Source organism: Protopterus annectens, chromosome 9.part0 (assembly GCF_019279795.1).
Source record: "Protopterus annectens isolate FY-2018-M chromosome 9.part0, PAN1.0, whole genome shotgun sequence".
In the NCBI taxonomy this organism is placed as follows: domain Eukaryota; kingdom Metazoa; phylum Chordata; order Ceratodontiformes; family Protopteridae; genus Protopterus; species Protopterus annectens.
Window position 1 is genome coordinate 419,012,812 of NC_056743.1, and position 26,968 is coordinate 419,039,779.

Below are 26,968 nucleotides of genomic sequence, written 5' to 3' on the forward strand. Positions count from 1 at the left end.
AAATCTTGATGAGTGGATGGGAAATAGGAAGTACACCCCGGGGATCACTTCTGTGTCTCTGCTCGACAGTGGCACAGGAAAATAACTTTCTTGGGTGGCGTAAGCCAGGGAACCTTTTTGACTAGGCTTACACAGGCCCTTGGGCCAATAGCCTAGTACCTACCTATGAACCCATGGAGCATGTCCAACAGCTCTGGGTTTGACATAGCTTTGTATGTTAGGCAGCGATCGCCTCTGAGTAGACGATATGCAACGGAGTAAAGCTGTTTTTTTTTTAAACGGTCTGCGTAGGGCATCTGTTTGAAGCCAATAATCCTCTTTGTGAGGTATTTCTGCAGCCTTTCCAGTTGTTGTAGATCTCTTGTGAGATACATACCAAAAGGGGCGTTATCCTGTATAATGGGTCTAATGAGTGACAAGTAGAGGGGAACAATGACCTCTTTTTTCCTGGATGAGAAACCATTACTTTGCCGTTTTCGTCACTGTAGTGCGATCTTGAAGTTGGTATATTTAAGTAGGGGGTGTGTGGGGGCAAAGCCCTCCACTTTATGTTTTAAGTGTTTTATTTATTTATTTTTTGGAATTGCTATTCTAAGTGTTCGAGTTTGTAAGCTTTCGCTTACATGGGGTTGATAAATCATTGTTCGCTTTTCTAAGTGTTCAGTGATTTAATATAGACCCAGGTAGTTGAAATCGCCCATTATTAGGGTTGTTGTCATTACCACAATTAACAGAACATGCTGGAGGGACAGGTTCATCTCCCAAAGACTGCCCATACTCTGGAATAAGCTTCCCATTCATGTCAAGCAGAGCACCTCGCTGGCCCTCTTCAAGAGAAATCTTGACGAGTGGATGGGTAACAAAGTTCACTCCAGGGATCATTCCAGTTGCCCTACTGGGTATCGGCACTGTGAACTAGCATTGGGTGGCACGGTGCCTGGGCAATTTTTTTGGACTAGGCTTGTAAAGGCTCCAAGGCCATTAGCTTAGTACACACCTATGAATCTATATACCTTCCAGCTCCTCAGGGAATAGGTAGCAAACTCAATCTGATGGTGGAGTCAGAACAAGAGTATTATGGGAGTTTATTTGAAGGCGCTCCTTGCAAGAAGTTTATCCTCCCTTACTCCTTGTGAGCAGGAATCTGAAGATACCCCTTCTTCACTTTCTCCCAATGAAGAATGTCATACAATCTCAGCAATGAAGGAATACTTCAAATGTGAAGGTAGGGACGTATCAAAATCTCAAAAAAGGTGGTATGAGTTACTAGGCATGGATTCCACAAAACCAGTTGCCATACCTCCTGTTTTAGGATATCTTTACTTCAGTTTCCGGTTCCCCAGACTTACAGCCCTGTGCCGCCAAGAAATCTGACATATTCTACAGGGTACTTGATGCACATAAATTTGTCTATAAAAAGCCCTCTGTCAGATCCTGCTGTTACATTTTTTGGATGAGGACAGGAGTTCTACTAATGACAGCTGTGAATTCGATAAATTTGGGGAAAAACGTCTACACATCTTCCACCTTGGCATTATTGGCAATTAATTGCCAAATGCACATCTAAATATTTCTTAGCTTCATAGTTAGTTACTAGGTTTGCGGTCCAGGAACCATTGAAATCATACCCAAATTCCAAGTCTCCCCAAGCACTATCTGATTAAGTGACTTGCTTAAGGTCACACAGTAGGGAAATGAGAGCTGAGGGACTTAAACCCTGCACTGCAGAAACTATAGCACACATCCTTAACTTTTGTGTCAACTGCCTGACTTTTTTTTCCATATATATCAATGGGTGTACCACTAATAAGTGAAAACACCCAAAGTCGACTGCAACAACATGGACTGCATATAGTCAAAAATGTGGAAGTCGACACATTAGTACCAATGCTTCAAGAAACAGCCTATGTGCATGTAATATTTTACTTTTTAAAAATTAAAATATTATTTTTTTTGCAGGTGGCAAGCCCCCCTGCACCCCCTCACCACAACCCTTGCTAATATATATGCACACACACACACACACACACACACACACACACACACACACACACACACACACACACACACTACCTCAGAGATTGGGGAAACATCTATCAGGCCCATCATAGAGTATGATGCCCCCTTCAGTATGTACGTGACCAGATATATACAGCAACTTGAATGTCCACAATGGTTTCTTACAAAAAGAATACAGGAAGTAAACACAGTTTTCTACTCTGATTGCCACAAAGCCCTATCTCTTTATTCGGTATCTTTGCCTGACATACAAGGTATTCCTGGACCCTGTTTTGATTAATCTGTTGCACATCTGCAAAATAAACAGCCATCAGAACTACTAGATTAAAAGACCTAAATTTTGCTTGCAACATAAATAGGACATGTTGAAGACAGATATGTTTCTCAGATAATTCCCATTCTCTGGAACAGGTTTCCTTTCCATGTGAAGCAGAGTTCCTCCCTATCCTTATTTAAAGCAACTTAGACCAGTGGATGGGTGACTGTATATCCACCCCTGGTCTGGCTTCTGTGTCTGTGATGGATAGAGGCAGTCAGTAAATCACCCACTATAAATCAAATATAAATACAATTTGCGGGTCACATTTGGGTTGCACATTTAGGCTTTTAAGTGCCCTAGTGGTTGTTAGCGTAGTATACACCTGTAAACCTATAAGGGCAATTTTGTCAAACTCTAGATTTCTGCAATCTTGGACACCTGTCGATCAGCTGCCTCACTGACCATATGCAGTTGACTAGCGGCTGTCAGCCTAACACTCATTCAGCCATGTCACTAGCACCCATATATCATGCTGCACATATTTCAGCCTTGTATTTTTAATATCCCTATATACCAAATAAAGTACTCCTCTTCCTCTAGCATCTTTTTTTCACAGGCCTTATAAATCTCCTCCGCAAAAATATGCTAAACAGCAATTTAAGAAAAAAATGACAGGGTGACTCAAAAAGGAAAGGAGAAGGGTCCAAACACCCCTGTTTGAAAAGGAAAAACAAATCACTGACTATGCCTTTTAACCCTCACCCCACCCCCAATTTCCCACCCCTGCCTTCCTTCCCAAATTGCAATAAATCTCTCCCACTGCCTTCATCTCAGGAAACAGATAACCTCAGATGCCAGAGTTCTAAAAATAATTCAGAGTGATTATAAGCTTCAGTGGACATCCCCTCCATCTCAGGCAGGGATTTCTCTTCCTTGTGTGAACCAAAGCTACATGTTACCTCAAATTCTGTAAGATTTGTTATTACAGTTAGTGATGGATCCAGCCCCTCCATCTGAATAAGGTGAAGGCTTCCATTCAAAGATGTTTCTGGTTCCCAGAAAAGAAGGCACCTGGAGACTTATGTTGGACCTTTCAAGGCTGTATACCTTTCTAGGGGTACCGAAATTTTGAATGCTCATTTTGCAAACCCTTTTTCCACTCTGCTGTTTCCCAAGGCTTTTCTAGTCACTTTAGACCTCAAAGATGCCTATTTGCACATTCCATTTCACAAAATACACAGGTGTTTCTTCTTATTCTTTGCCTTGGAATTGTACTTTCAGTTTACCGCTTTGCCTTTTGGTCTTTGTACAGTCCAGCAGGTTTCATAAAGTGCCTCCAGACAAAAAAGTATCAATCTGATACTGTTAATCTTCTTTCCATTCATCACTGATGGCTTCGGTTCTGAGCCCTCGGAATTGGGTCTGCCTATTACCAAGCTCGTGCCAGCCAAAAAACTCTTGAGCTAAGCTTCTACCCAGAATGGCCTTCTCCCTGTTGTATCAGATCTCGTTTGCTGCGTAGCTATAAAGCTGCATTTCAGTCGACCTCTTAGCTAAGTGAAAACTTTTTTGATATTTTGTGTGAAAAACTCTGAGATTTTTTGCTTTATAGAGCGTTAGCCTTCCTTGTGTAAAATTACAGTTAGATCTTATTCTGTTTTCTTTCTGCCTCTACCCATTGGTAATCTTTCAGGTACCATTGTTGCTATGGCCCTCATTCTTCACCCTTGTGGTATATCTCCAATACCATAGCTGGCATTTCTTTTCTTTCCTAATCTACTAGTGCCTTTCATAGTAAGTTTTCTGTTATATGTGTATCTATAACTACTGTGTGCCTTTTGAACTCTGAATTGCTAAAGCAGGCTTGTTTCATTTTGGCTGTGAAGTGCTAGCCTGTTGTGTCTCTCTTCCCAGATGTCAGATAAGAAGGGTACTTCAGCTTTTAAGCATTGTACTTCATGTAATGACAAGTTACCTAACAGTGACTCTCACGATGATTGTGTGTATTGTTTGGGGGTGCCCCATCTTTCAGTGCAACCTCCCTGTGGCATTTGTCAAAGTTTCAGTCGACGCACTCTGAATGAGTGCAAGAGTAAATTTATTCTGAAAGGGTTACTTAAGTCTTACTTTTCAGAGGCCATTTCTTCGATGGAGGTCTCAACCCCTTTTACTAAAGACAAAAAGAGGTCCCACTCTGTTCTCTCTTCACCCTTGGGTGATCAGGATAAGCCTATGAAATCAAAAGTTCCTAAGTTGTCCTCGGAGCATAAATCAGCCTTGTCTGCACCGTCCTTGTCAGTTCTGAGCTCTTTGAAACTAACAATCAGCACCAACTTAGGTTCCAATTCTGCCTCCGGCACCAATGACAGACCTCACCACACCTGCTATGACTTCAGCAACTGTGGTCACTCCAGTTCAGTGCATTCCTTTAGTGCCTACCTCTGATTTGACATTGGAACCCTCCTCTTCAGCTCAGAGTTCCCTTTCGGCACCAAGCATTGTCCAGTCTTCAGTTCCGACTAAATTGGACTTGACCCCTTTAATCCCAGTCTCGAAACTTGCGACATTGGTGCTGGCAGACCTTGTACCATGGACCCGATACTCTCCATCTGTGGGACCCATTCCTGGGTCAGGCTTATAGCCCGTTTATTGATAGACCTGACTCCCCGTCCGGAGTATCCACTAGATCCACCAGGAGCCTGTCAGAACTCGATATGGTGCATCTTGTGGACCAGCTGTTGGTAGCCAGGGGAATACCCACACCTTCTAAGGCCCATCCGCCTCCAGGACTTGGGTTGTTTTTTCCACGGACTCCATCTTACTCTCCTCCAACTATTCCAGTTCCGAAGCCTTCTGTTCCGACGTCCTCCTCAGAACCCACCTCTTCGGCACCTATAGTGGACCTCACTCAGGCTCTGGGTTTGTCCATTTGGTCCTCAGTTCCTCTGGAACCAGTCCTTCCTCAGTCTCGGGATTGGGGGGCAGACTCCTTGGCTTGGGGCATGGTTCCAAGTGTGCCTTCAGTTCCATCCTTGGTGCTGGTCGTCTCGTCTGCACCAATCATGCTTGAGGCTCCATTCGTGGGGGTGGGTTCGTCGGAGCGGGGTGTGACCTCAGTCCCGAGATTATCTTTCTCAGTTCCAGGCTTCCATCCCTCTTCGGGCGGACCTGCTTTCCACGTGATGGAGAGGGCTCTTGCATCTGGGAGCATTCCATTAACATTGGAACCCCAGTTCTTGCCCCCTGAGCTACAGCTGACACAGACCACCTCCCCGGGACACCGGGCAGAGAAGCTGCAGGACACCCTGTTTGGGGTACCTGATCTTCCGAGTCCTCCTCAGAGTCCCCTACTGAGGTGCCCCCTTGGAAGAGATTGTGCAAGAGGAAGCATGTAGACTCGCCCGAGGAGTCTCTAACTGAAGATACGGGTTACGATGATGGTGAAGGGTCCCCATGGCCACCACCTGATGATGTCTATTTTGGATACATTCTCGAAATGCTGAAACAAGAGCAGTGACTGGAAGCCCTCCAACCCTTCTTCTGAGGAGTCCATTTTCCTGCAGGCTTTTCTTACCCGGCAATCTACCTCTTGGGTGACTCTGCCTGTCGATGAGCTTGTCCAGCTCATTGTGCAGATTCTTCCCTCGTGGGACTTGACAAAATTCCTTCCCCGCCCGAGGAGAACCCGCACTGGTCCAGAGGGTTACCAGTTGACACTATGGTGGAGGCGGCAACCACGAAAAAGGACTTGGTTGAGTCTGGCTGTCCACCCACCCAACAGTGTGTCCCGGGCAGTGGACAGACTTGGAAAGTGACTTTATGCATCAGCGACCTTTGCCATATGGTCACTGAACTACTTGGCACATTTTACGAAGCTCCAGAGGGACTTGATCTCCGAACTCTCTGGAACACTCGCAGGACAGGTGTCTGATGAGGTAAGGGATAAAGTTGCCTCACAGCTCGCAGCCCTGGAATCCATTTCCAACTTGTCCATGAGGTTGCTATTGCATGCAACCGAAGGGGTGGCTAGAGCGGCGGGTTCAGGCATTGTCATGAGACATCATGCCTGGATGTGCATTTGTGACCTTGCGGATCCCTTTGTCTTCTTTTCTGAATGCTCCCATCGAAGCATCGTCCCTTTTTGGCTCCAAGGTGAAGGACACACTAGCCAGGTGCGAGCAAGATGGCAAGACCCTGTCTGCCATAGGCCTACAGTTTTCCAACCCTCAACGTTCCTTTTCCAGGAATCAGAAGAGTGGGAAAATGTGGCACGAAAAATCTCAGGATCCTTTCTGTGCCACATGTGGCGATGATAGCCCCAGGTGCAGAGGGTGTAACAATTCCGGAAGACGCCCCTATAGGGGCAGAGGGAGCTCCTCTTAACCAGGGCTCGAGGGATTCCTTCTCTGGATAGCCTTACCAGCACTCTTGAAGAGCAGCCCGAATGCTTACCTCTGGAAGCAGTCATGGGTCGTGTTTCTCTACACCAAGCTGCCTGACACTCTATTACCACCGATCGCTGGGTGCAGAGTATAATCACCAGAGGTCATACCATTCCCCTTTCTCGTCATTCAAAACTTCCAAAAAAGCTTCCCGACGTTCCACTCGGTCAAAGGGAAGACGCAGCTTCAGAAATTATAAAGCAGTCTCAAAAAAGTCATCCAACCATTCCCACCAGACCAATGCAGATCCGGATTCTACTCAAGGTTCTTTTTGGTTCATAGGTAGGTACTAGGCTATCAGCCCTAGGGCCTATACAAGCCTAGCCATAACAATTCCCTGGCTATTTCTTCCCACATTATTTACTTTCCTGGACCCCTGTCTAGCAGGGCGACTGACGTGATCCCTGGGGTGAATTTCTTTTTTCCCATCCAATCGTCAAGGTTTCTCCTGAAGAGGTCCAAAGAGGCACTCTGCTTGACATGTATGGGCAATCTATTCCAGAGTCTGGGGAGTCTCTGGGTCAGGAACCTATCCCTCCAGCATGTTTTGTTTATTGTGATGACAAGGTTTAGATCCCTGGAGCGTGTAGCTCTGAGGGATTAGAATTTCTTTAAGTGTAGCATGTCCAACAGCTCTGGGTTTGACATGGCCTTGTATGTTAAGCAGAGATCGCCTCTGAGTACACGATATTCGACAGAGTATAGCTGGAGTTTTTTAAGGCGGTCAGCGTAGGGCATCTGCTTTAGGCCTGTGATTCTTTTAGTGAGGTATTTCTGAGGCCTTTCCAGTTGTTGCAGATGTCTTGAGAGGTACATACCAAATGGGGCGTTGTATTCTATAATGGGTCTAATGAGGGATGAGTACAGTGGGACAATGACCTCCTTTTTTCTGGATGAAAAGCCCTTCGTGATGAGGTGTGCCACATAGAAGGATTTCCTGACTGTTGTGGCGATGTGGTTATCGAAGGTGAGACCACTGTCCACCTGTGTCCCTAAGTCTCTTATCACACTTTCTGTGTTTAGTGTACTGCCACCTATATGGTAATTCATGGATACATATTTTTCCCAAAGGGGATAACAATACATTTCTTGGCATTGAGCTTGAGCCCATGGCTCTGGCACCAAGCATCTGTTTCTGTAAGGCCCTTTTGTAGAGTATCCACATCATTTGGGGATTCAATAATGGCTCCCAGTTTGCAGTCATCTGCAAACTTTGTTAGCCAGAGTCCCTTAGTGTTGACCTGTACTTCAGAGAAGTAGATGCCAAACAAGAGCGACCCCAGGACTGAACCCTGAGGTACTCCAATTGTCACTTGCCTGCAGCTGGATTTGGAGTCGGCTACTTTTACAGTGTGGGTTCTATCAGTAAGCCATTTAGCAACCCATTGGGTGACATAGGGATTAATGCCCAACTTAGTAAGTTTATCTATGATTCCAGAGTGAGGGATGGTGTCAAAGGCCTTGGCAAGGTCTAGATAGGCTGTGTGGACCACCTTACCCTTGTCCATGGCTCTGGAGACTGATTCAAAGAAGTCAATCAGGTTCAGGAGACAAGATCGGCCCTTCACAAACCCAAACTGGGTGGGGTCCAGTGTTTGAAGGTTGCCAATGTCTTTGTTTATAAGTTCCATGATAATACGCTCCATGGCCTTGCAGATAAGGCTTGTCAGACTGATGGGGCAGTAGTTTCCGGGATCCAAGGTGGATCCCCCCTTGTGGATTGGGATAACTGTAGCTCTGCGCCACTCAGTGGGCACGAAACCTGAGGTGAGGCTATGATTAAACATGACACTTAGGTGAGGTGCCAGTTCATATTGTAGTTCATGTAGTACATCTGGTCCCATGGATGCTGTATTCTTGGCTTTAGAGAGTACGTTTTGTACCTGTGTGGCCGTTATTACTGGAATTTGGCAATCTTCCGGTATTGAGATGGGCCATTTAGGGGGTGAGAGGGAGGTGAAGTTGGCACTGAATCGATCTGCCAGGATATTGGCAATATCCTTCGGATCAGTATATTTAATGCCATTCTGTTTTAGCTCAGAGCAGATCTGAGCATTGCCATTTAGATTCTTGACATAGTTATAGAATGCTTTGTGGTTGTCTTTGGAATCTTTGGCAATTTTATTTTCGTAACTAGCTTTGGAGAATTTTATGAGGCATCTCAGTTTCTTACTGAGGCTAGTAAGGAAGATTTTTGCATCCTGGGATTTTCCTATTTTCTGCAAAAGTTTCTTCCTTTTGTTGTAAAGTTTGTTTATGGCAGGGGACCACCAGATTGGCTTCCTTTTTTGGATGAGAGCATTTTGGTTCTATTTGGGATGGCATGATTCATGCATGAGTGGATGTGTTCGTACAGTGCCTTAGTGTAGGATTCAGCAGTTGAACTTTCAGTTCGCATCTGCATGGGTGTCATGAAGTTTGTCACTTCTGACTTGAGTAGCATGAAGTTGGCTTTGGAGAAGTTTTTTTATGGTGGTTTCTTTACTGGGGGTGGGGTGGGATGTGGATGTTATGGGTGATTAGCTTATGGTCAGACCTGACTAACGAGGGGTGACCATAGGTATGGAGCATTGATTTCCCATGTTGGTAATGACCAGGTCTAGGATATTGGAGCCCTGGTGGGACTATGGATTAGTTGATCCAGGGCGTTCGAATTTCTGAATTCCACGAACCGTTGCAAAGGTTTTGGGACATGAGTAGTTTTCCCAGTTAATGGCAGGGTAGTTAAAATCACCCAGTATTAGGGTGTTTGGTTCTATCTTAATATTTTCCAATATGTTTAGAAAGGTGTAGTGAGAATCTTGGGGTATGGTGGGGGATCTGTAGCAAGCTACAATTTGGATTGCAGTCTTACCTAGTGTTAGTTGCACTTGGAGACTTTCAGACACATTGTGTTGGTCAACTAGCCTGGTGGAGTGAATATCCTTGGTGAATATTGACACTCCCCCAACTTTAGTGTTTCGGTCCTGGTTTGGTGGCTGAAAAGTGTGGTAAGAGTTGTAGCCTGGTATTGCAGGGGTGCTCTCTGGAGCCTTGAACCAGGTCTCAGTTACTGCACAGATATCGATGTTCTCCATTTTTAGGAGTGCCTCGAGGGAGTGCATTTTGAGGTTTAGACTTCTAGCATTGAGTAGCATTACCTTCAGATTTTGCATGCTTGTACCTGTTACGGTGGTGGTTTTGTCCTTTGAAGTTTGCCTAAAAAAGGCACTATAGGGGTGGCAAGAGCCTTAGCCAGTAACCTGAATCCCAGGGGTGACAGGTGCAGACCATCTCTGGCAAAGCATCATGGTCTGTCAATCATGTCATCCCAGGCAGACAGATACTGGATCCCCTTTGAATGACACCATAAGCTTGGCCAGTTGTTGAAGTAAATCATTTTATCCTTATATTTTGGCATCATTCTGGGTGAAGGCAGGATGCTACTCAGGGCTAGGGTCATACCTGCCTGGGCCACATGATCCGAGAGCTCTTCCATGTCTCTTTTCATGTAGTCCAGGGAGGTACGTCTCAAGTCATTCACTCCAACATGGATAATGACAGAGTCATATTTGTACTTGTTGTGGAGTGACTTGAGTGCATGCGTTATGTGGCGGATCCTGGCACCCGACAGGCAGCTGACTGTAATTTTCTCCTTATTCAACCTGGTGAGAGGGACATCAGTGTGCCGGACTATAGAGTCACCTATGACTAAAGTGTTAGGTACATTGTCTTGCCTTAGGGGCTGTTGCTGGGTGGCACACTGGTGTTGTGAACTATGTGACACATTTGTTGTGATTGGTGTTTGTTTGCGTTTCAGCTTCAGAGGTCTTTGTTGCTTGGGCAGGTTACAGTTAAGGGCCTCTGCATATGTGGATTTAGTGTTGCTATATGTGGGTGTTGGTGGTGCGGGTTTAGAAGGGCTATGTGTTGCTTGAGGTGTAGTGTGGGTGTTAACCTTCTCCTCTTGACTGTTTAGCACAATCTTAGGTGGAGAGAGCTTTGCTTCCATTTTGGCTATGTAAGTGCATCTCTCACAGGTTGTAGTGTTGGGTGGTAGGAGGACAGGGTTGTCTGTGTACATGAGGCAATTGCTGCATTGCCCCAGTATGCCCAGATTCACCAGGTGGACAGGAGAAATCACCGGAAGCTGACCCTTGGACATGCCTGGTTTGGGGCTTTTTTTTTTTTCTTTGTTAAGTATAGGAGCTGTTTCCTTAGCAAGGTACTTTGCAATTATAGGCTGTTTAGTGCCTACTATTAATTTATCCTTGTTAACAAGGAGAGTTCAGTGTTTGTATGAGTTTTAGGCTTCCTAGTGCTTTCCAGCAGGTATTAGAGAAAGTGCTAGTCACAGGGATGCTTAAAGTTAAGATTGAAAATAATGCACTCTGCAGTGTGCACTAGAGAAGTTAGATGTGAAAGTAGGTAACTTGAGTTTTACCTGTTTAAAAAGTTAAGGTTTAGTGGAGAGTTACTATTTTTAAAACAGCAAGATGGATTGAAAGGGGTGGTCACTTTTGTATTTTGGTACTATGAAATACTGTAGGATGGCCAATAAATTTAAATAATTGAAGGGGTGGGATTTCAAAAATGATGATTTTGTGATTACTCACATAAGCCAGTGAAAGTAGAGAGAAATGAGATATATGGTCAGATTAACATAAGAGGCGGGCAACTAGAAAGACAGTGGTATTTAACAAGACAACTTAAATGGCTGGGAGGGCGGGAAAAAAATCTGCCCGACTCAGAACAGAGAGAGCTGTGGTCTCTTTTGAAGTTTTAATATGCTGTTAAAACAGAATGCAAGCAAAACACAAGGTAAAGAAAACAAACTACAGTATTCAAAATATAGAAAGACAATACAGTAATACAAAAAATAAAAGCAAACTAACCTTTCCTTCACAGCAAAGTGTAGCCGAGTCTGGATGAGCCTTTCTGGTAAAGTGCCAAAAAAGACAGGGGACTGGAGACCCATTCTGGATCTCAGCAGCTTAAACAAGTCTGTCACCCAAACCAAATTCCGGATGGTCATGGTTCAGTCTATTCTCCCTTTTTTAAGGGAAGGGGATTGGATGTGCTCGAGAGATCTCAGGGATGTGTATTACCACATCAAAATGGACAAATGCTCCAGGAGTCTACTTCGCTTCCGGCTGGGAGCCAGTCACCATCAATTTCGTGCCCTGCCATTCTGTCTCTCTATAGCCCCCAGAGTGTTCACAAAGTATATGGCAGTAGTCACAGTTCACTTGACACTACAAAGATTCCAGGTGTTTCCATATTTGGATGACTGGCTCCTCACAGCCCCCACCAAGCATCTGCTGGTAACAGCCCTGCACTACACTCTCTCTCTCTGGCAGAAACTTTGGGCATAACAGTACACTGGGAGAAGTCAAACCTTACTCCTCTGCAGCAAATAGAATTCATTGGAGCAATGTTCAATACCCCGTCCTGTCTAGTGTCACTCCCAACCCACAGAGTCCAGCAATTGAGGTTCCAGGTCCGGGTGATTCTCTGTCAAACAAAAGTTGCAGCAAGGGAGGTTCTTCAGGCCCCAGGATCCATGTCAGCTCAATTCTGATAGTGCCTCTTGTGAAGCTGCACATGCGAATCCTGCAATGGCTACTCCTTTCACAGTGGTTCCCAAACTATCACCCTCTCAGTTCCCAGATTTATATAACCAACTCCTGCAAGCAGGACCTTCTTTGGTAAATGAGGTCAAATGTAGAACTTTGGAGTCACCCATTCCACTCTCCCCAGCCCAAGCCATTGTGACCACGGATGCTTCCCTGATTGGGTGGTGGGGCCATTTCCAGGGAAAGACAGTCCAAGGCACATGGTCCACCCTAGAGGCCAACCTGCATATTAACTTTCTAGAACTGAGAGCGGTGGTGTTAGCGTTGCAAGTATTTCACCCGATTCTCCCTTCTAGGAAGATTGCAATTCAGTCAGACAATATGTCAGTGGTCTGGTACATCAACAAGCAAGGATGAACCAAGTTCTACCCCCTATGTCGAGAGGCCATGACATTCTTGCAGTGGACGATGGCTTCCGACCGCTTTCTGATAGAAACGCATATCCCAGGGAGCTCTAATGTGATTGCAGACAAAATAAGCAGATGCATCCTCCTGCCTTACAAGTGGTCCCTCAATCCTGAGGTGGTGACAGAAATCTTCAGCCATTGAGGCCAGCCTTGCTGCGATCTCTTTGCCTCCCCATCGAACAAGTGCAGCAGCTATTTCGCCCTTTTCCCCCTGGAGGGGGAGTCCTTGAGGGACACTCTGTTCCACGATTGGCCCACAGGACTTCTTCGTGCTTATACCCCCATCCCACTTATCCCACAGGTCTTAAAGAAAGCTTTTCAGTTGAGAAGCAAGGTGATCCTCATAGCTCCATTCTGAACTTGACAAGTTTGGATCCACTTCCTCCGGCCTTATCTAGTGCACCCACCGTGGATTCTGAACCCTTGTCCAAACTTGATTTCTCACCCCCAAGGGTTGTGCCACCCGAATATGTCCAGTCTCAAGCTAACGGTTTCTCCACTTCTGTTAGTTGCCAGACAAGCTAATCTTACCTCACCTGTTAGGGACATCATTCTGGCCTCTCATAAACCATCCACCAGAAGACTATATCAGGATAAATGGAAAAGATTCTCTATCTGGTCTAAGGATAACATGCTTGACCTGTATTCAGCTCCAGTGACTGCAGTGCTGCAGTACCTGACTAAGTTTTTTGATAATGGAGCCTCTGCCTCTATTGTACGAGTACACCTGGCACAATTTCTAATTTCCACAGTGGTGTAGATGGCATTCCCCTCATCTCCTTATGTCTATATAAAGCTTTTCTCAATGGAACTTCTCACATCAGGCCTCCTGTTAGCCTGTGGAACCATGGAACCTCACTTTAGTCCTTCAGTCTTTGACTCAAAACCCCTTTTAACCCACAGTGAAATGTGACCTAAAGTTCTTGTCCTGGAAATCTTTGTTCTTAGTAGCCATCACGTCAGCCAGACGGGTCACAGAACTACAGGCATTGTGTTTCAAGAAGCCCTATCTGGTCTTCCATAAAGACAGAATATCACTCCGGATGAACCCATCCTTCCTCCCCAAAGTTGTCTTTCATTTCTCCATTAACCAGACCATTGCTCTACCTGTGTTCTTTCTGAATGTTTCCAATAAAGGAGAGTACTGCCTGCATTCCTTGGATGTACATAGGCAACTGAGATTCTACCTAGACAGGACCAAGCCTATCTGTAAATCTGAGCAGCTTTTCATTTACTTTTCTGGGCCTAGAATGGGAAATTCTGTTTCCAAGGTTACGTTATCAAAATGGCTGAGGGACTGCATTCGTTTTATCTACTCCCTCACAGATGAACCTACACCAAAGGTTAAAGCTCACTCCACTGGATCTATGGCAACATCTGTAGCTGTCCATTCCAGGGCTTCCCTGGATGATATCTGCGCAGCAGCCACTTGGGCTAAACCTCATAGCTTTATCAATCATTACAAATTGGACCTGGTCTCCAGAGGGAGAGCTGCCTTCGGCTCAGTGGTACTCGGGAATGTTCTTCCATAAGGGCCGCCCATGGACCTCAAGGTAGCTTGGGATTATGTCCCATCAGTGATGAATGGAAAGAAGATCAACAACATCAGATAAAGAAGTTATGTCTTACCATAACGTTCCATCTGTGTTGTTCATCTTCTTTTATTCATCACATCCCACCCTTCTTCCCCCGCCAAAGGCCCCTTGGGGATGCTTTGGGTCCTAATGGTGTACTAGGGCATTTGCGCAGAAGTGGCCTCAGCTTTACTTTTCTGTATACAGCAAACTCAATCTGAGGTAACAGGGAGAGGGGAATTCTGGGTAGAAGCTTAGCTCAAGAGTTTTTTGGCTGGTGCAAGCTTGGTAATAGGGCGACTCGGTTCCGAGGTCTCAGAACCAAACCCATCAGTGATGAATGAAAGAAGATGAACAACACAGATGGAACGTTATGCTAAGACATAACTTCTTTTTTATCATCTCCTCCTCTTAAATCTGACATCTCCTCCTCTTAAATCTGACACATTATATGTCCATTATAAAAAATCTTCTAAAAATTCTGTGTGAACGTGGTTTCTTCCATTTTAATGATCCAGTTTGCATCTTGTCAGGGGCAATTACCAAAAATTTCCTCAATGTTATCTGCTCACACAGGACAAGGAATCCCCATGAGGAAAATCCAATGGTGCATAAATTCAATTTGCATCTAGCAACTTCATCTTTTATCCTTCCCAATTTCTCCTCTTCGTTTCATCCTAAAGGAACTCGTATGGTAGGTCGATTGAGTATTAATAAATCCAGGCCACCCCTCTTCTCCCCACTCTCTTGCTCAGTTGGCCACAGCAGACACTTCAGATTTTACTTGGGTATGAAGGTCCAGGGCATATGGGCATACCTTTCAACCTCTTAGAGCAAGAAGCCTGGACAAAGCCTAAAATAATGGGGGAACAAAGGCCCCAACATAGGGACACATTTTAATTTAAGTATTGCTATTATAAGTTGCAAGAGTAACAAATGTATTTATTTTCTGAAGGATATAAAGTCTGAAACTCAAATATATGTCATTATTTAGTACCTTCAGTCCTCATTGTATGGAAAAGACCAAAACTATGAGGCAAAAATCAGGACATACTGCAAAAATCTAAACAGTTGAGAGGTGTGCATGTGGGAGCCTCACTTCAGGCAGAAGCGCATAAATCTCAAGAAAATTTTGGCCCTGATAAAACCTGTAAATGAACCGTGGACTCCTTGACTCCTATTAGTGATAAGTGAGAGCACCCCAGTGATCTGAAAGATAAACAGATAAGAAGGCAGGGGGGTGGGCAGGGTTTCCTTTGCAGACTAACCAGCAGTGTCTTACTCTTCAGGTTACATTTATCCAGTCAGAGCAAAACACAGCAGTAGACTCATTCTGCACATCCAGAATAGACCCTCACAAGTGGAGGCCTAAGTAGATCTGCTTGCCTTTTGCTTGCCATGTAATTCCTTAAGTTGCTGTGCTGGTTTTAATTATTCACTGTTTTTGTAGAAATCATTATTTACTTAAAAACATTGTTTGTATTTACTATGGTACTTACTGTTATGTTGCCTTTACTGGGACAGTTTTCTAGTCTATCATATTGCTTATGCAAACATGCCAATATGGAAGGGACTTTGACTTGCCGTAATTAACCAAACCTCACCCTTGTATGCATTGAAACAACTGGTACTGGCTATGTGTTGGATAGCAGTTACCTACCTTCATTATCACAACCACAACACAGTGATGTGCAACAGATTTTGTTGTCTTTTCACATGTGCTGTCAGAGCATCTTAAGGTGAGCTTTCCACAGCCCCTTCTCCCAGTGTTCCACTTTCTGCAACCCCCCCACTGATCTACTTTCCAAAGTGCGTGCCCCCCACCCTTTGAAAATTCTTGGATCTGCTACTGCTGCATGATATTGGCTGGCTTGAAAATAATTACTCCCTTATTGCTCCAGAGCTATGATTGGCTGTAAAGCTTCTCCACTATTCAAACTGCCCATCCTTATCTAAGGGCCTCTCCAGAAATCCTTAAACAATCCACCTACTAGTTTGTCCATATTCCATTTTCCTTCAATAAATTTGGTGATTCTGTGTTTTCCACCTGAAATGTTAAAATTTGGAATAGGCCTCATCCTAAGGTAAGACTTGCCAGTAAACATTCAAATCCCCTCTGACCTCTCAGCTCAGTAACTACTGGTTATGCAGTTGTGGCACCACTTTAGTGATTTATTCTCTTACTAAGGCACCTTGCTATGTAGTCTCCTTTGCAACTTATGAATCTGTCACCCAGTTTAAGTATAATGAGTCCTTTTCACTTGCTGCATTTGCTACTAATTTCTATCGATATCTTATTTTGAAAATTCACACAACAAATATACGTGTATAATTTTCTGTAGTACTGTATTTAGAACTATGCAGTGCTTGTGTATTGTTGCCTGTATAATATCTATTGTAGCTTGCTTTTTTTCTTGTTTATTTTCATGGTGTTATCTTCCTGGGACTTCATCAAAAATTTGACCTTCCACCTGGACATTCTTAGTTAACAAATATAAATAAATAATAATTGGTCACAAATACAGGGCTATGTTTTATCTCTGGAACTTCATTACTCAAGGAATGATTTCTAAAGTAGCATCGGTATCTCTCTAGGGCAACTATTAATGGAGAACCCTATGTGAAAATGGCCTAGCATTGGCCGATCACAACAAATAATTCACAAATTTAGGGTAGTCAGACAAAATCAATGTATGATCCACAACAGTATTGTTCCAAATCAAAAGGTGATTAACCCTCCTACATATGGCAGTATAAAGAGAGACTCATCCAAAGCACAGGTATAACTTCTAACAATTACACAGTTACTTATGACTTGCGAAGCCCTTATAAAAGAAGTGGGAGAGTACCACTTTTGATGCTACTTTAGAAGATACACTAAACATGATTACATTTTGGTGAGTTAGTCTTAAGGCAAAACACACTACCCAAGCCTAAGTGTAACTGTCCTGTGGTTAAAAATGTTGTCTTATACTGTTGAATACTGAGAGAAAAGGCTGGGTATTGAGCAAATGTGTTTTTTTTCCCCAAAACAGACCCTTCTTAGACACACACACCAGTTTACCATTCTGTCTTTATTTTCTTTTTCCAAGTATGAACCTTGCATGAGTCACAATATACAAAAGCACTGGAGGATACAGCCTGTCATCTAGATGGGTGGAGTTAGAACATGGATCTGAACTTCTGGAATTCCTTCTTGGTCATGTGCTTCATTGTTGTAGTAAGACTGTAGTCTCCATTATAAATAAAGGGACACAAGTCTTCCCTAAGACTTCGTTACCTTCTCTTTGTGGTCACTTGAAGAGATCTTGCGTAGTTCAGGTAGCGGGAGAATAGAATAAACTTCTTTAATCCCCACTGTTGTCATAGCGTACCTGATGTCTTCCTGATAAAGGCAACAGAAAGGTGACCAGTGAAACAAGGAAACATGGGTGAATAGCTACCCATTACTCTGCACTCCATCAGCTGCAAAGTGCATGACATTAACAGTCATCATGTCCCTTGTATGGCAGTTAGTGCAGAGGATTGAAGCCATAAGCTGCTAATATGTTAATTTCTGTAGTCTAGGATTCAATTCCCTCAGCTTCCATTTGCCTATTATGGAACTCTGAACAAGTCAGTTAACCAGGTAGCACTCAGGGCAGTTGGGAAACTGCTGGCTGCTCAGGGGTCTCCTTGACCACTTGCCTAGTAACTACATATGTGTTTTCTGACTGCTGTTCTCCACAGGAATTCACATCCAGTGTTAATTCTGTTTGCATGCTGCCAATCATTTATTTTCTGTTTTGGCTTTATCCCTTTCTATGGTTATGTGATCTTGTAGTTAGTAAATACAAGTTAAAAAAAACATTTTTTTAGTTTTGTGAGTAAGATCACTTTATTCTCCTCAGTTAAATCTTCTGGATTTGACACCTTAGTAACTGTAGGGGAACATCTGCGGTGGTGGTGCTGCGGTAGCATTGTTGCCACACAGTAAGACATTGTCCGGTTCGATTCTCAGCTAGAACGTCTTCTGTGTGGAGACATGCGTGAATGGGCGTACCTTCGTTGAAGGTTGTGCATCAGGGCTGGCAACTCGGCATGTAAAAATCTACTGCCAATCATTAGTGGATCGGAGTTCCGCTGTCGCGACCCCTAACTGGGAAAAGCCAAAAGACACAAGTAACTGTAGGGGAACAGTAGATAGCTCTTGGCTAGAAGAATACATTTATGAAACATTTCCCCTTCAAGCATAACTACATATCCAACTGTTCTCATATCTTATATACCATTTCTTAAAAATGTATTCCTCCTCTACCTTATTACATGTATTTACATATGTTTATGGTCCCCTTCCCCTTTGGTTAATATCTGTATTGGCGTCACACAGTTCCTTTCTACATTGCAAAGACATTATAAGAAATGCAGCTATTACAAAAAGCCTAATTGCATCCATGTACGTACCTTTCACAGTAACCAGAAGAGTTGCTTTGGCTGCTACACTGCCATATTTGTTGTGCGCTGAACAGTAGTATACACCCATATCCTTTTCATTGACTCTTTCAATCTGCAGCCAGCTAGAAAGTTCATACCTCAGAGGACCTCCTCTTGACTAAAAAAAGAGACTAGTTAAGGATACAGACATAGGCTTGTCATTCACCTCGCTGTATTACCACTTGCACATGAGGGAAAACACACACAAATGTATTACACTTATGACATCAGTCGCACTGTTATCATGTCACATGTGATTAGACACTGTCATCTTCTGTATGAACAGCATATCCCTGGTCATACTTCCCTCACATTAAATGCACCTCAGGGAGAACATACTCTGCTGTCTTACTAGAGAATAGCCTTTCCCTTACTCAGACTGCCCCCACACCATATGCACATATCAGGGCTGATGAATTCAGCCTAGTAAATATATCCTACCGCAGGACTTGTGACAATTCTTTTTGTAAATATATGTTGTTGAGGTTTTTCAAACAGCAAATAGTGAAAGCTATAAAAATAGCAACTACACATCCAGAGGATCTTTACATGTTGTGATATAGCAGCACATTAATTTGTAATGACCGTAGCAAATCGGATTGTGGCAAAGTAAGGTGATGATCAGCTCTCTTCAGGGTATTGCTCAGTGAAGGTTCCAATTTTGTTTTGTTATTTAGCAGTGTAGTGTGGTCAAAGACTAACAAGGAAAGCCATATTTAAGTTCAAAAAGTTAGAGTACATGTATTGTGTACATTTTTCCATAAATATTTGTATTTTTGGCTAATCTGTTAAATCTTAATGCAAAATTTCATGAATGCAGTGCTTTCATAATAAAACAATTCTAAATTTTCCGAGTATTACAACCTTGTTGATTCAGTCTCTAACAGTATAAAATTAATTCCAGGCAGAGACTATGCAAGTAATAATAGTATTTTCTAGATTAATATTGAGGTTTGGCAAATCTAAGATGCAATTAAACCATTTGCAATTTGCATGCACAATCGTGAGGAATTTTCACCATATTGCAGCAGTTTTGGAGTAACTCAAAAAATATAAAATTTCTGCAACTTTGCTTGGAGAGAATGAACACAAGAGTACTTAAAATAATAAGTGATGCTAGTTTATGAAGTATATACTAAGTTATGAGATATCATAAAAGTTTGATAGTCACATTTTGAGAAAAGTAGAGACTTGCAGATAACCAACCAAATCCTTCTACCAGTCAACACTGAAACATTCTAAATAAAAGATAATCTGTCTAATAATTCAGAAAATGGGTTTAATAAGTTAAATATATCACCCTGTCACTAATCAAAGTGATAATAAAACTACATTCTGAACTGATGGGTTCGGAGCCGATCCCTCGGCTCCGACTCGGCACGCTTATGCTATAGAGCGAGGCCTCTAATTGGCTGAGCTATCTTTATCCCAGGATGCACCACCACTAATCCCCCAGATCTCGTTTGCCGCTATCAAGCTTAGACGTGGTCTCAACATTGGCTGGGCTAAGTACTATTTATTAGGCTTTTTCCTGTCACAAATTTCCTCACTTTGAACCCAAAAGCTGTTTTAACAGCTATTGTTGTTATATTGGTGTGATTGGTGAATTTCTGTTGATAAATTCGTGATTTTTTCAGTCAGGGAAGGTTTCCTGTTTTAGTTAGAGGGGCCTTCCCCTGTTACTTTACTGTTTGTGTATCTTCTTGGGTCAAGTACTCGTTTAAGTTAGAGGGTCTTGACTCTCTTTATCTCGTTTTTTGTCTACTAACTGTTTAGTTTAAAAAAAAATAAATAAATAAAATATATTTTGTTGTTATATTTGTTAAACTTTATCTGTTAAGCTTGTGGTATTTAACTAAAGTTTAGTGTTTTTTTTCACTTAGATAGTTATGTCTAAAGAACACAAACCCTCCGGGTTTAAGAAATGCACGAGGTGTGGTTTTAAAATGTCCATAACGGACGACCACGCCTCGTGCGTCTATTGCTTAGGTGCTAAGCATTTACAAGAGTCATGTAGTGTGTGCCACGCGTTCTCTTCGAGAGTCCTCCAGGAGAGGAAAAACAAATTAATCCTCAAGGGATTACTCAAGCCTTCCTTCGAGGAGGCTTTATCTTTCTCTCCGTCTCCTTCTAAAAAGAGGAAAGCATCGGCTCCGACCAGTCAGTCGGAACCGACTGCTAAAAAATCCAAGCAGACTTCTCCATCGGCTCCACGGACTTCGGAGCCGAGGTCGGAACGGTCTGCCTCGATCCCTCTGGTTTCAGAGCCGAGGTCTGGGGCATCGAGAGGCGGGTCACCCTCATCGGCTCCACTGATATTGGAGCCGATCAGGGTTACCGGCTCAGATTCTTCCCCCTCGGAGCCGAAGTCCTTATCGGCACCGAGGGAAATTTCCTTGAAACCTTCCTCGGAGCCGATAGTTGTTGAGTCCTTTCGGAGCCGGTCCCCGAGCCCTTCAGAGCCGATGGAGAAATCGGTTTGGGCCCGATCGGTATCCTCTAGGTCATCCAAGATGTCTGATTCGGACATCGACAGGGTGCTCCTTCGACTCTTCCAGTCTCCGGTGTTCCAAAAGCTTGTTTCGGCTCCAGCCCATTTGGCTTCGGAGCCGATGGTCCACTCCCCTACTGTGGTTCCTCCTCCAACAGCTTTGGCACCGTTGGAGCCGGTGCTGGTGGAACCTGTGGAGGTGTTAGGGTCGGGCCCGACCCTTGCTCCAACTCCGGCTCTTGGGTCGGAGTTCAGTACACGGACTTCTTCCTTCGGCCCTGGGGGGGAGGCTTCGGGATTGATGCTCTCGGTCCCAAGTCTCCCTCTTGGTGCATCGGCGGCGGGAGTAGGGGACCCTCCCAGGATTCTGGTGGTCCCGCCTTCAGGGCTGAGGAGCGCTTTAGCCAAATCTTCCTTGGCTACCTCCACGGTTTCCCCAGCTGCCTCCCTGCATACGGAGACTGGGTCGTTGGCAGTCCCCCTGTCTTTAGACAGTGGAGCCCCTGGGCCTCAGGTTACCCTCGCTGGGGTTTCTCCCCCTCCTGGAGGTCCTTCTGAAGCCTCTTCGGAAGAACCCCCCAGGAAAAGGTCGTGCAAGAGGAAGCACGTTGACTCCCCTGATGAGTCTTTGACATCCGACACCGATCTCGATGATGCAGAGGGGTCCCCTAAGTCGTCCTCGGATGATGTCTCCTTTGCAGACATCCTAGAAGCCCTAAAACAGTGAGGCGGCTGGCAGTCCAAACCTCCCTCTGCTGAAGGCCTTCGGGGCTCAGCCCTCCGCCTCCTGGGTGTCTCCGCCCTTCAACGAGCTCTTGGATTTGATCTGTCGAAGGGCGTGGGAACACCCAGACTCTGTGGAACCGGTGCCTGCTCGTCCGAACAAATTTCTCTCGGCGCCCCCTGATAGAGAGTTCCTTACTAAAGGTGTGGCTGTAGATGCTTTGGTGGTGGCATCTGCTACCCAGCAAGATGTAGCAGAGGCTTCTACATCCGTCCATCCTCCTAATAGGGAGTCTAGGAGCATGGATCGGTATGGAAAGCGCACCCTTAGTTCAGCGGCCTTTACACTGAGGTCCTTGAACTACCTGACGCACTTTACCAGATTTCAGAGGGATCTGATTAAGGAACTATCCGATACCCTCTTGGGTAACCTGCCTGAGGAGCTGGCCCAGACGGTTGGCTCTCAGCTGGCTACAATGTCGTCCATTTTGAACTCGTCCATGAGGCTCATTTCGTATGCGGCCGAAGGGGCGAGTAGAGCGGCGGGTACAGGCATTGCTCTATGGAGACAAGCCTGGCTCTGCCTGTGTCATTTCGCGGAGGCCTTCAAGTCTTCATTTGCCGACGCCCCCTTTGATGGGTCCTCTCTGTTTGGACCCAAGGTAAAAGACACACTAACCCGCTGTGAACAGGAGGGTAAGACTCTGACTGCCGTAGGGGCACAATTTTCCACTCCCTTTCGGCCTTATCCCAAGGCTTAAAGAGGAGGGAAAATGTGGTTCCGTAGATCTCAGAAGCCTTACCCCTCTCAGCAGGAAGGTTCCCCTTCCAGAGGCAGAGGAGGGGGAAATTCATCCGGAAGATGCCGTCCCAGAGGCGGCAGAGGCCCTCGCAACACTGGAGACCGCGAGTCCTTTCGTGGCTCTTCAGCCTTTCATAGTCCCTGAGGGATTGCCCGGCTGTGCTGCTCGAGCCAGTCGGGGTCATTTCGAAGCACCTGAAGGCCTGGGAAGGGATCACTCAGGACCGATGGGTGCTTCGGATTATTGCCGGAGGTTACTCCATCCCATTCTCTCACCCCATCCCTCAGTCCAAAAAAATCCCGGACCCGCCACCCAGTCAACGGGAGACCGCAGCCTCAGAAGTTTCAAAGCTGCTGCAAAAGGAGTCATCCAACCGGTCCCGTAGACCAGATCGGATTAGGGACTTACTCAAGATTCTTTTGGTGCCAAAAGACCGGGACTTGAGGCCCATTTTGGACCTAAGCATCCTAAACCGTTCAGTCAGAAAGTCCAAGTTCCGAATGGTCACTCTACAAACCATTCTCCCATTGCTGGAGAAGGGTGTTTGGATGTGCTCCATAGATCTCAAGGACGCTTATTATCATATCATGGTACATCAAGCGTCCAGGAGACATCTGCGCCTCAGCCTAGGAGACAGTCATTTTCAGTTCCGTGCGCTGCCCTTTGGTCTCACCACAGCCCCCAGGGTGTTCACCAAGTGCTTGGTAGTAGTGACTTGCTCACCTGAGAAGTCTAGGATTCCAGGTGTTTCCGTACCTAGACGACTGGCTCCTAACTGCCACCTCCAAGCATCTACTTCTGCGGAGCCTACAAGCCACTATCTTACTGGGCAATTCCCTTGGAATCACCTTCAATTGGCCAAAGTCTGTGTTGCGGCCATCTCAACGAATAAGATTCATAGGGGTAGAGATAGACTCAAACCAAATGCGGGTCTATCTACCTTCGGACAGAATTCAAACCATACAAAATCAAGTTCGAGCCTTAATTCCCAGGTCCAAAGCCCCAGCCAGAATGGTCCTGCAGCTACTGGGATCTATGTCTGCCACGGTTCTTCTAGTCCCCTTGGCAAGGTTGCACATGAGAATCCTCCAGTGGCTTCTTTCAGCCCAGTGGTCCTTTCAGGAACTCCCTCTCAGTCACCTCATATGGATCACGGAGTCTTGCAAACGGGACCTGCGCTGGTGGCTAGTGCCCTCCAATTTGGATCAGGGACGACCCTTTGTTCTTCCTCCTCCGGCGGCCACTTTGACCACGGACGCCTCCCAGATTGGGGGGGGGGGGCATTCCCTGGGCAGGTCAGTCCAAGGCATATGGCACCCGGAAGAGACTCTTCTTCATATCAACATCCTAGAAATGAGGGCAGTACTCCTGTCCCTTCAAGCCCTTCATGATTATCTCCCTCAGGGAGTAATCGCTGTTCACTCAGACAACATGTCAGTTGTCTGGTACCTGAACAAACAGGGAGGGACCAGATCCTATCCTCTTTGCAGAGAAGCCATGAGAGTTTGGGAATGGGCAGTCTCGACCAAACGCTTCCTAGTGGCTACTCACATACCGGGCAAGTCCAATGTCATAGCCGACAGATTAAGCAGAACCATCCTCTCTCCTCACGAATGGTCTCTGAATATGACAGTGGCAAGTCAGATTTTCAGCGAATGGGGAGTTCTGTGTTGCGACCTCTTCGCGACTCCTCTGAATGCGAAGTGCAAATAATTCTTCTCCCTAATCCCGGCTCCGGGGAAGAGCCGCATGGACGCATTAGTCCATCCTTGGCCCACCGGCTTGCTTTATGCCTTCCCTCCAGTTCCTCTCCTCCCCAAGGTGATTCAAAAGGCATCTCTCTTGGGGAGCAAAATGATCTTGATTGCTCCTTACTGGCCTCGTCAAGTGTGGTTCCCCTATCTTCGGAAACATGCTCTGGAAGGTCCATGGTTCCTGAACCAGGTCCCAGACCTTCTGGTTCATCAGTCGGGACTATTCCACCAGTCCCTACACACCTTAAAATTGACGACTTGGCTCCTCCTCTTCTGACGATAGTCAGGAGTCATGCATTGGATCCAGATGTTGTGCATATATTATCTTCGGCCCATAAGTCTGCTACAAAGAGATTGTATTCTAGCAAATGGAAAAGGTTTGCTATTTGGGCTCAACTCCGGGGCCTGGACCCCATTTCTATTCCTGTGGCAGAAGTACTAAAATTTCTGACCTCTCTTTTCAATCAAGGCTCTTCAGTTTCTACCACCAAAGTACAATTGGCAGCAATTTCTAACTTTCACGAATCCATAGACCCACCTTTAATGAGCAACAGATTGTGTAAGACCTTCTTGAAAGGTGCTGCTCTATTAAGACCTCAGATTTCTCATCCTGCACCTTCATGGGATCTCGATATAGTGTTACGCGCCTTGACTTCTTTTCCCTTTGAACCGGCAGCCACATGTGATCTAAAGTTTTTATCATGGAAGACCGCCTTTCTGGTGGCGATTACTTCTGCCAGAAGAGTTTCAGAGCTTCAAGCTTTGTCAGTGAAACCCCCGTACTTGGTTTTTCATAAAGACAGAGTATCTCTCAGACCAAATCCTTCCTTTGTTCCTAAAGTTTGTTCTACTTTCTGCTTACAACAATCGTTAGAGCTTCCATTTTTTTTCCCAAAATACTCCAACAAAGCGGAGTTCATATTCCACACACTAGATGTCCACAGACAGTTACGTTTTTATTTAGACAGGACCAAACACAAACAAGGAAAACAGATCAGTTGTTTGTATCCTTTGCAGATAACAGGTTGGGCAACGCTGTCACAAAGGTTACTATTGCCAAATGGATCAGGGACTGTATTACTCAAGCATATATTTATTCTAACAAAGAGCTTACCACCTCTGACAAGGCTCATTCTACAAGGGCTATGTCTACTTCGGTAGCATTTCATTCTAAGCTTGCTATTAGTGACATTTGTGCCGCGGCTACATGGTCTTCTCCGCACACCTTCATTTCCCACTACAAATTAGATGTGGCATCTAGAGGACGAGCTTCATTTGGTTCCACAGTGCTCAGGAGTGTTTTCCAATGAGCCACCTGGGATTTAGGTGCTAGGGACGCTGTCCCATCAGTTCAGAATGTAGGCGAGATAGGATCACATAACATCTTTTAGTTATGTACTCACCATAACTTCAGATGTTTGGGATCCATCTCGCCTACATTCTAATAACCCACCCTCCTTCCCCCTTCCTTGGAGATCAGAGGATATCAGAAGGTCCGAATCCTGTTGTTTCATCTTGAAACATCTAACAATGTTATATAACCAAGTTGTGCATGAATGCGGACAAACAAGATCTGGGGGATTAGTGGTGGTGCATCCTGGGATAAAGATAGCTCAGCCAATTAGAGGCCTCGCTCTATAGCATAAGCGTGCCGAGTCGGAGCCGAGGGATCGGCTCCGAACCCATCAGTTCAGAATGTAGGCGAGATGGATCCCAAACATCTGAAGTTATGGTGAGTACATAACTAAAAGTTTAAGATTAAATAGTCATATGACTCAATCATTTGATCTGAACTTGTTTTCATTTGCTCTTCAACCTGTGGGACTTGGATCTGGCAGGAATCTGACATGGCCGCATTTTCTAGCATCAGATCTGAGCTCAAAGCTCCTCCCCTACCCATTATGCCACCTGTCTCCCTCCTCCCTCAAATCTCGTTTGCCGCATGTCTAGCTAGCATCGTGGTCCATTGCTCCAGGTGCCTGGTGAGTAATTTTTCAAAAATGTTTTGTCTTTTTCTTCTACTTCTCCTTGTGCTCAGGCATCATTCTTTTCTACCTGTTAGGAAGAATTTATTTTTTTTTATCTGTGATAGTGTGTGTGTGTGTGCTTTTTTTTTTTTTTTTTTTTTCATGCCATGGCTGAGACCCCCAAGCCAGGGTTCAGGAAATGCATACGGTGTGGGCAGAAGCTTCCACCTTCTAAGGTCCACACTCTGCGTATGGTTTGCTTAGGGGTTCCCCACTTGGACACCACCTGTTCGAGCTGCATGGGGTTCAACCCCTGCGCGTTGATTGACAGGAGGAACAAGTTGACCCTCGGGGGCCTCCTTCCTCCACCTTCTTTGGTGGCCCCTGCTTCAACTTCTACTGCTGCTCCTGCTTCCTCCCCCTGACCTCTGGGACTCAACC

General features: G+C 45.1%; 1 protein-coding gene across 1 annotated transcript in view; it reads right to left on the reverse strand.

The window, feature by feature from the left end:
* LOC122811245 (kazal-type serine protease inhibitor domain-containing protein 1-like) overlaps nt 1-26,968 on the reverse strand; it is a 210,194-nt gene that overhangs the window by 62,769 nt on the left and 120,457 nt on the right. The window contains exon 3 of the mRNA XM_044082957.1: nt 18,760-18,907. Within this exon, the coding sequence (XP_043938892.1) occupies nt 18,760-18,907 (148 nt within the window). The remainder of the gene's footprint in view (nt 1-18,759; nt 18,908-26,968) is intronic.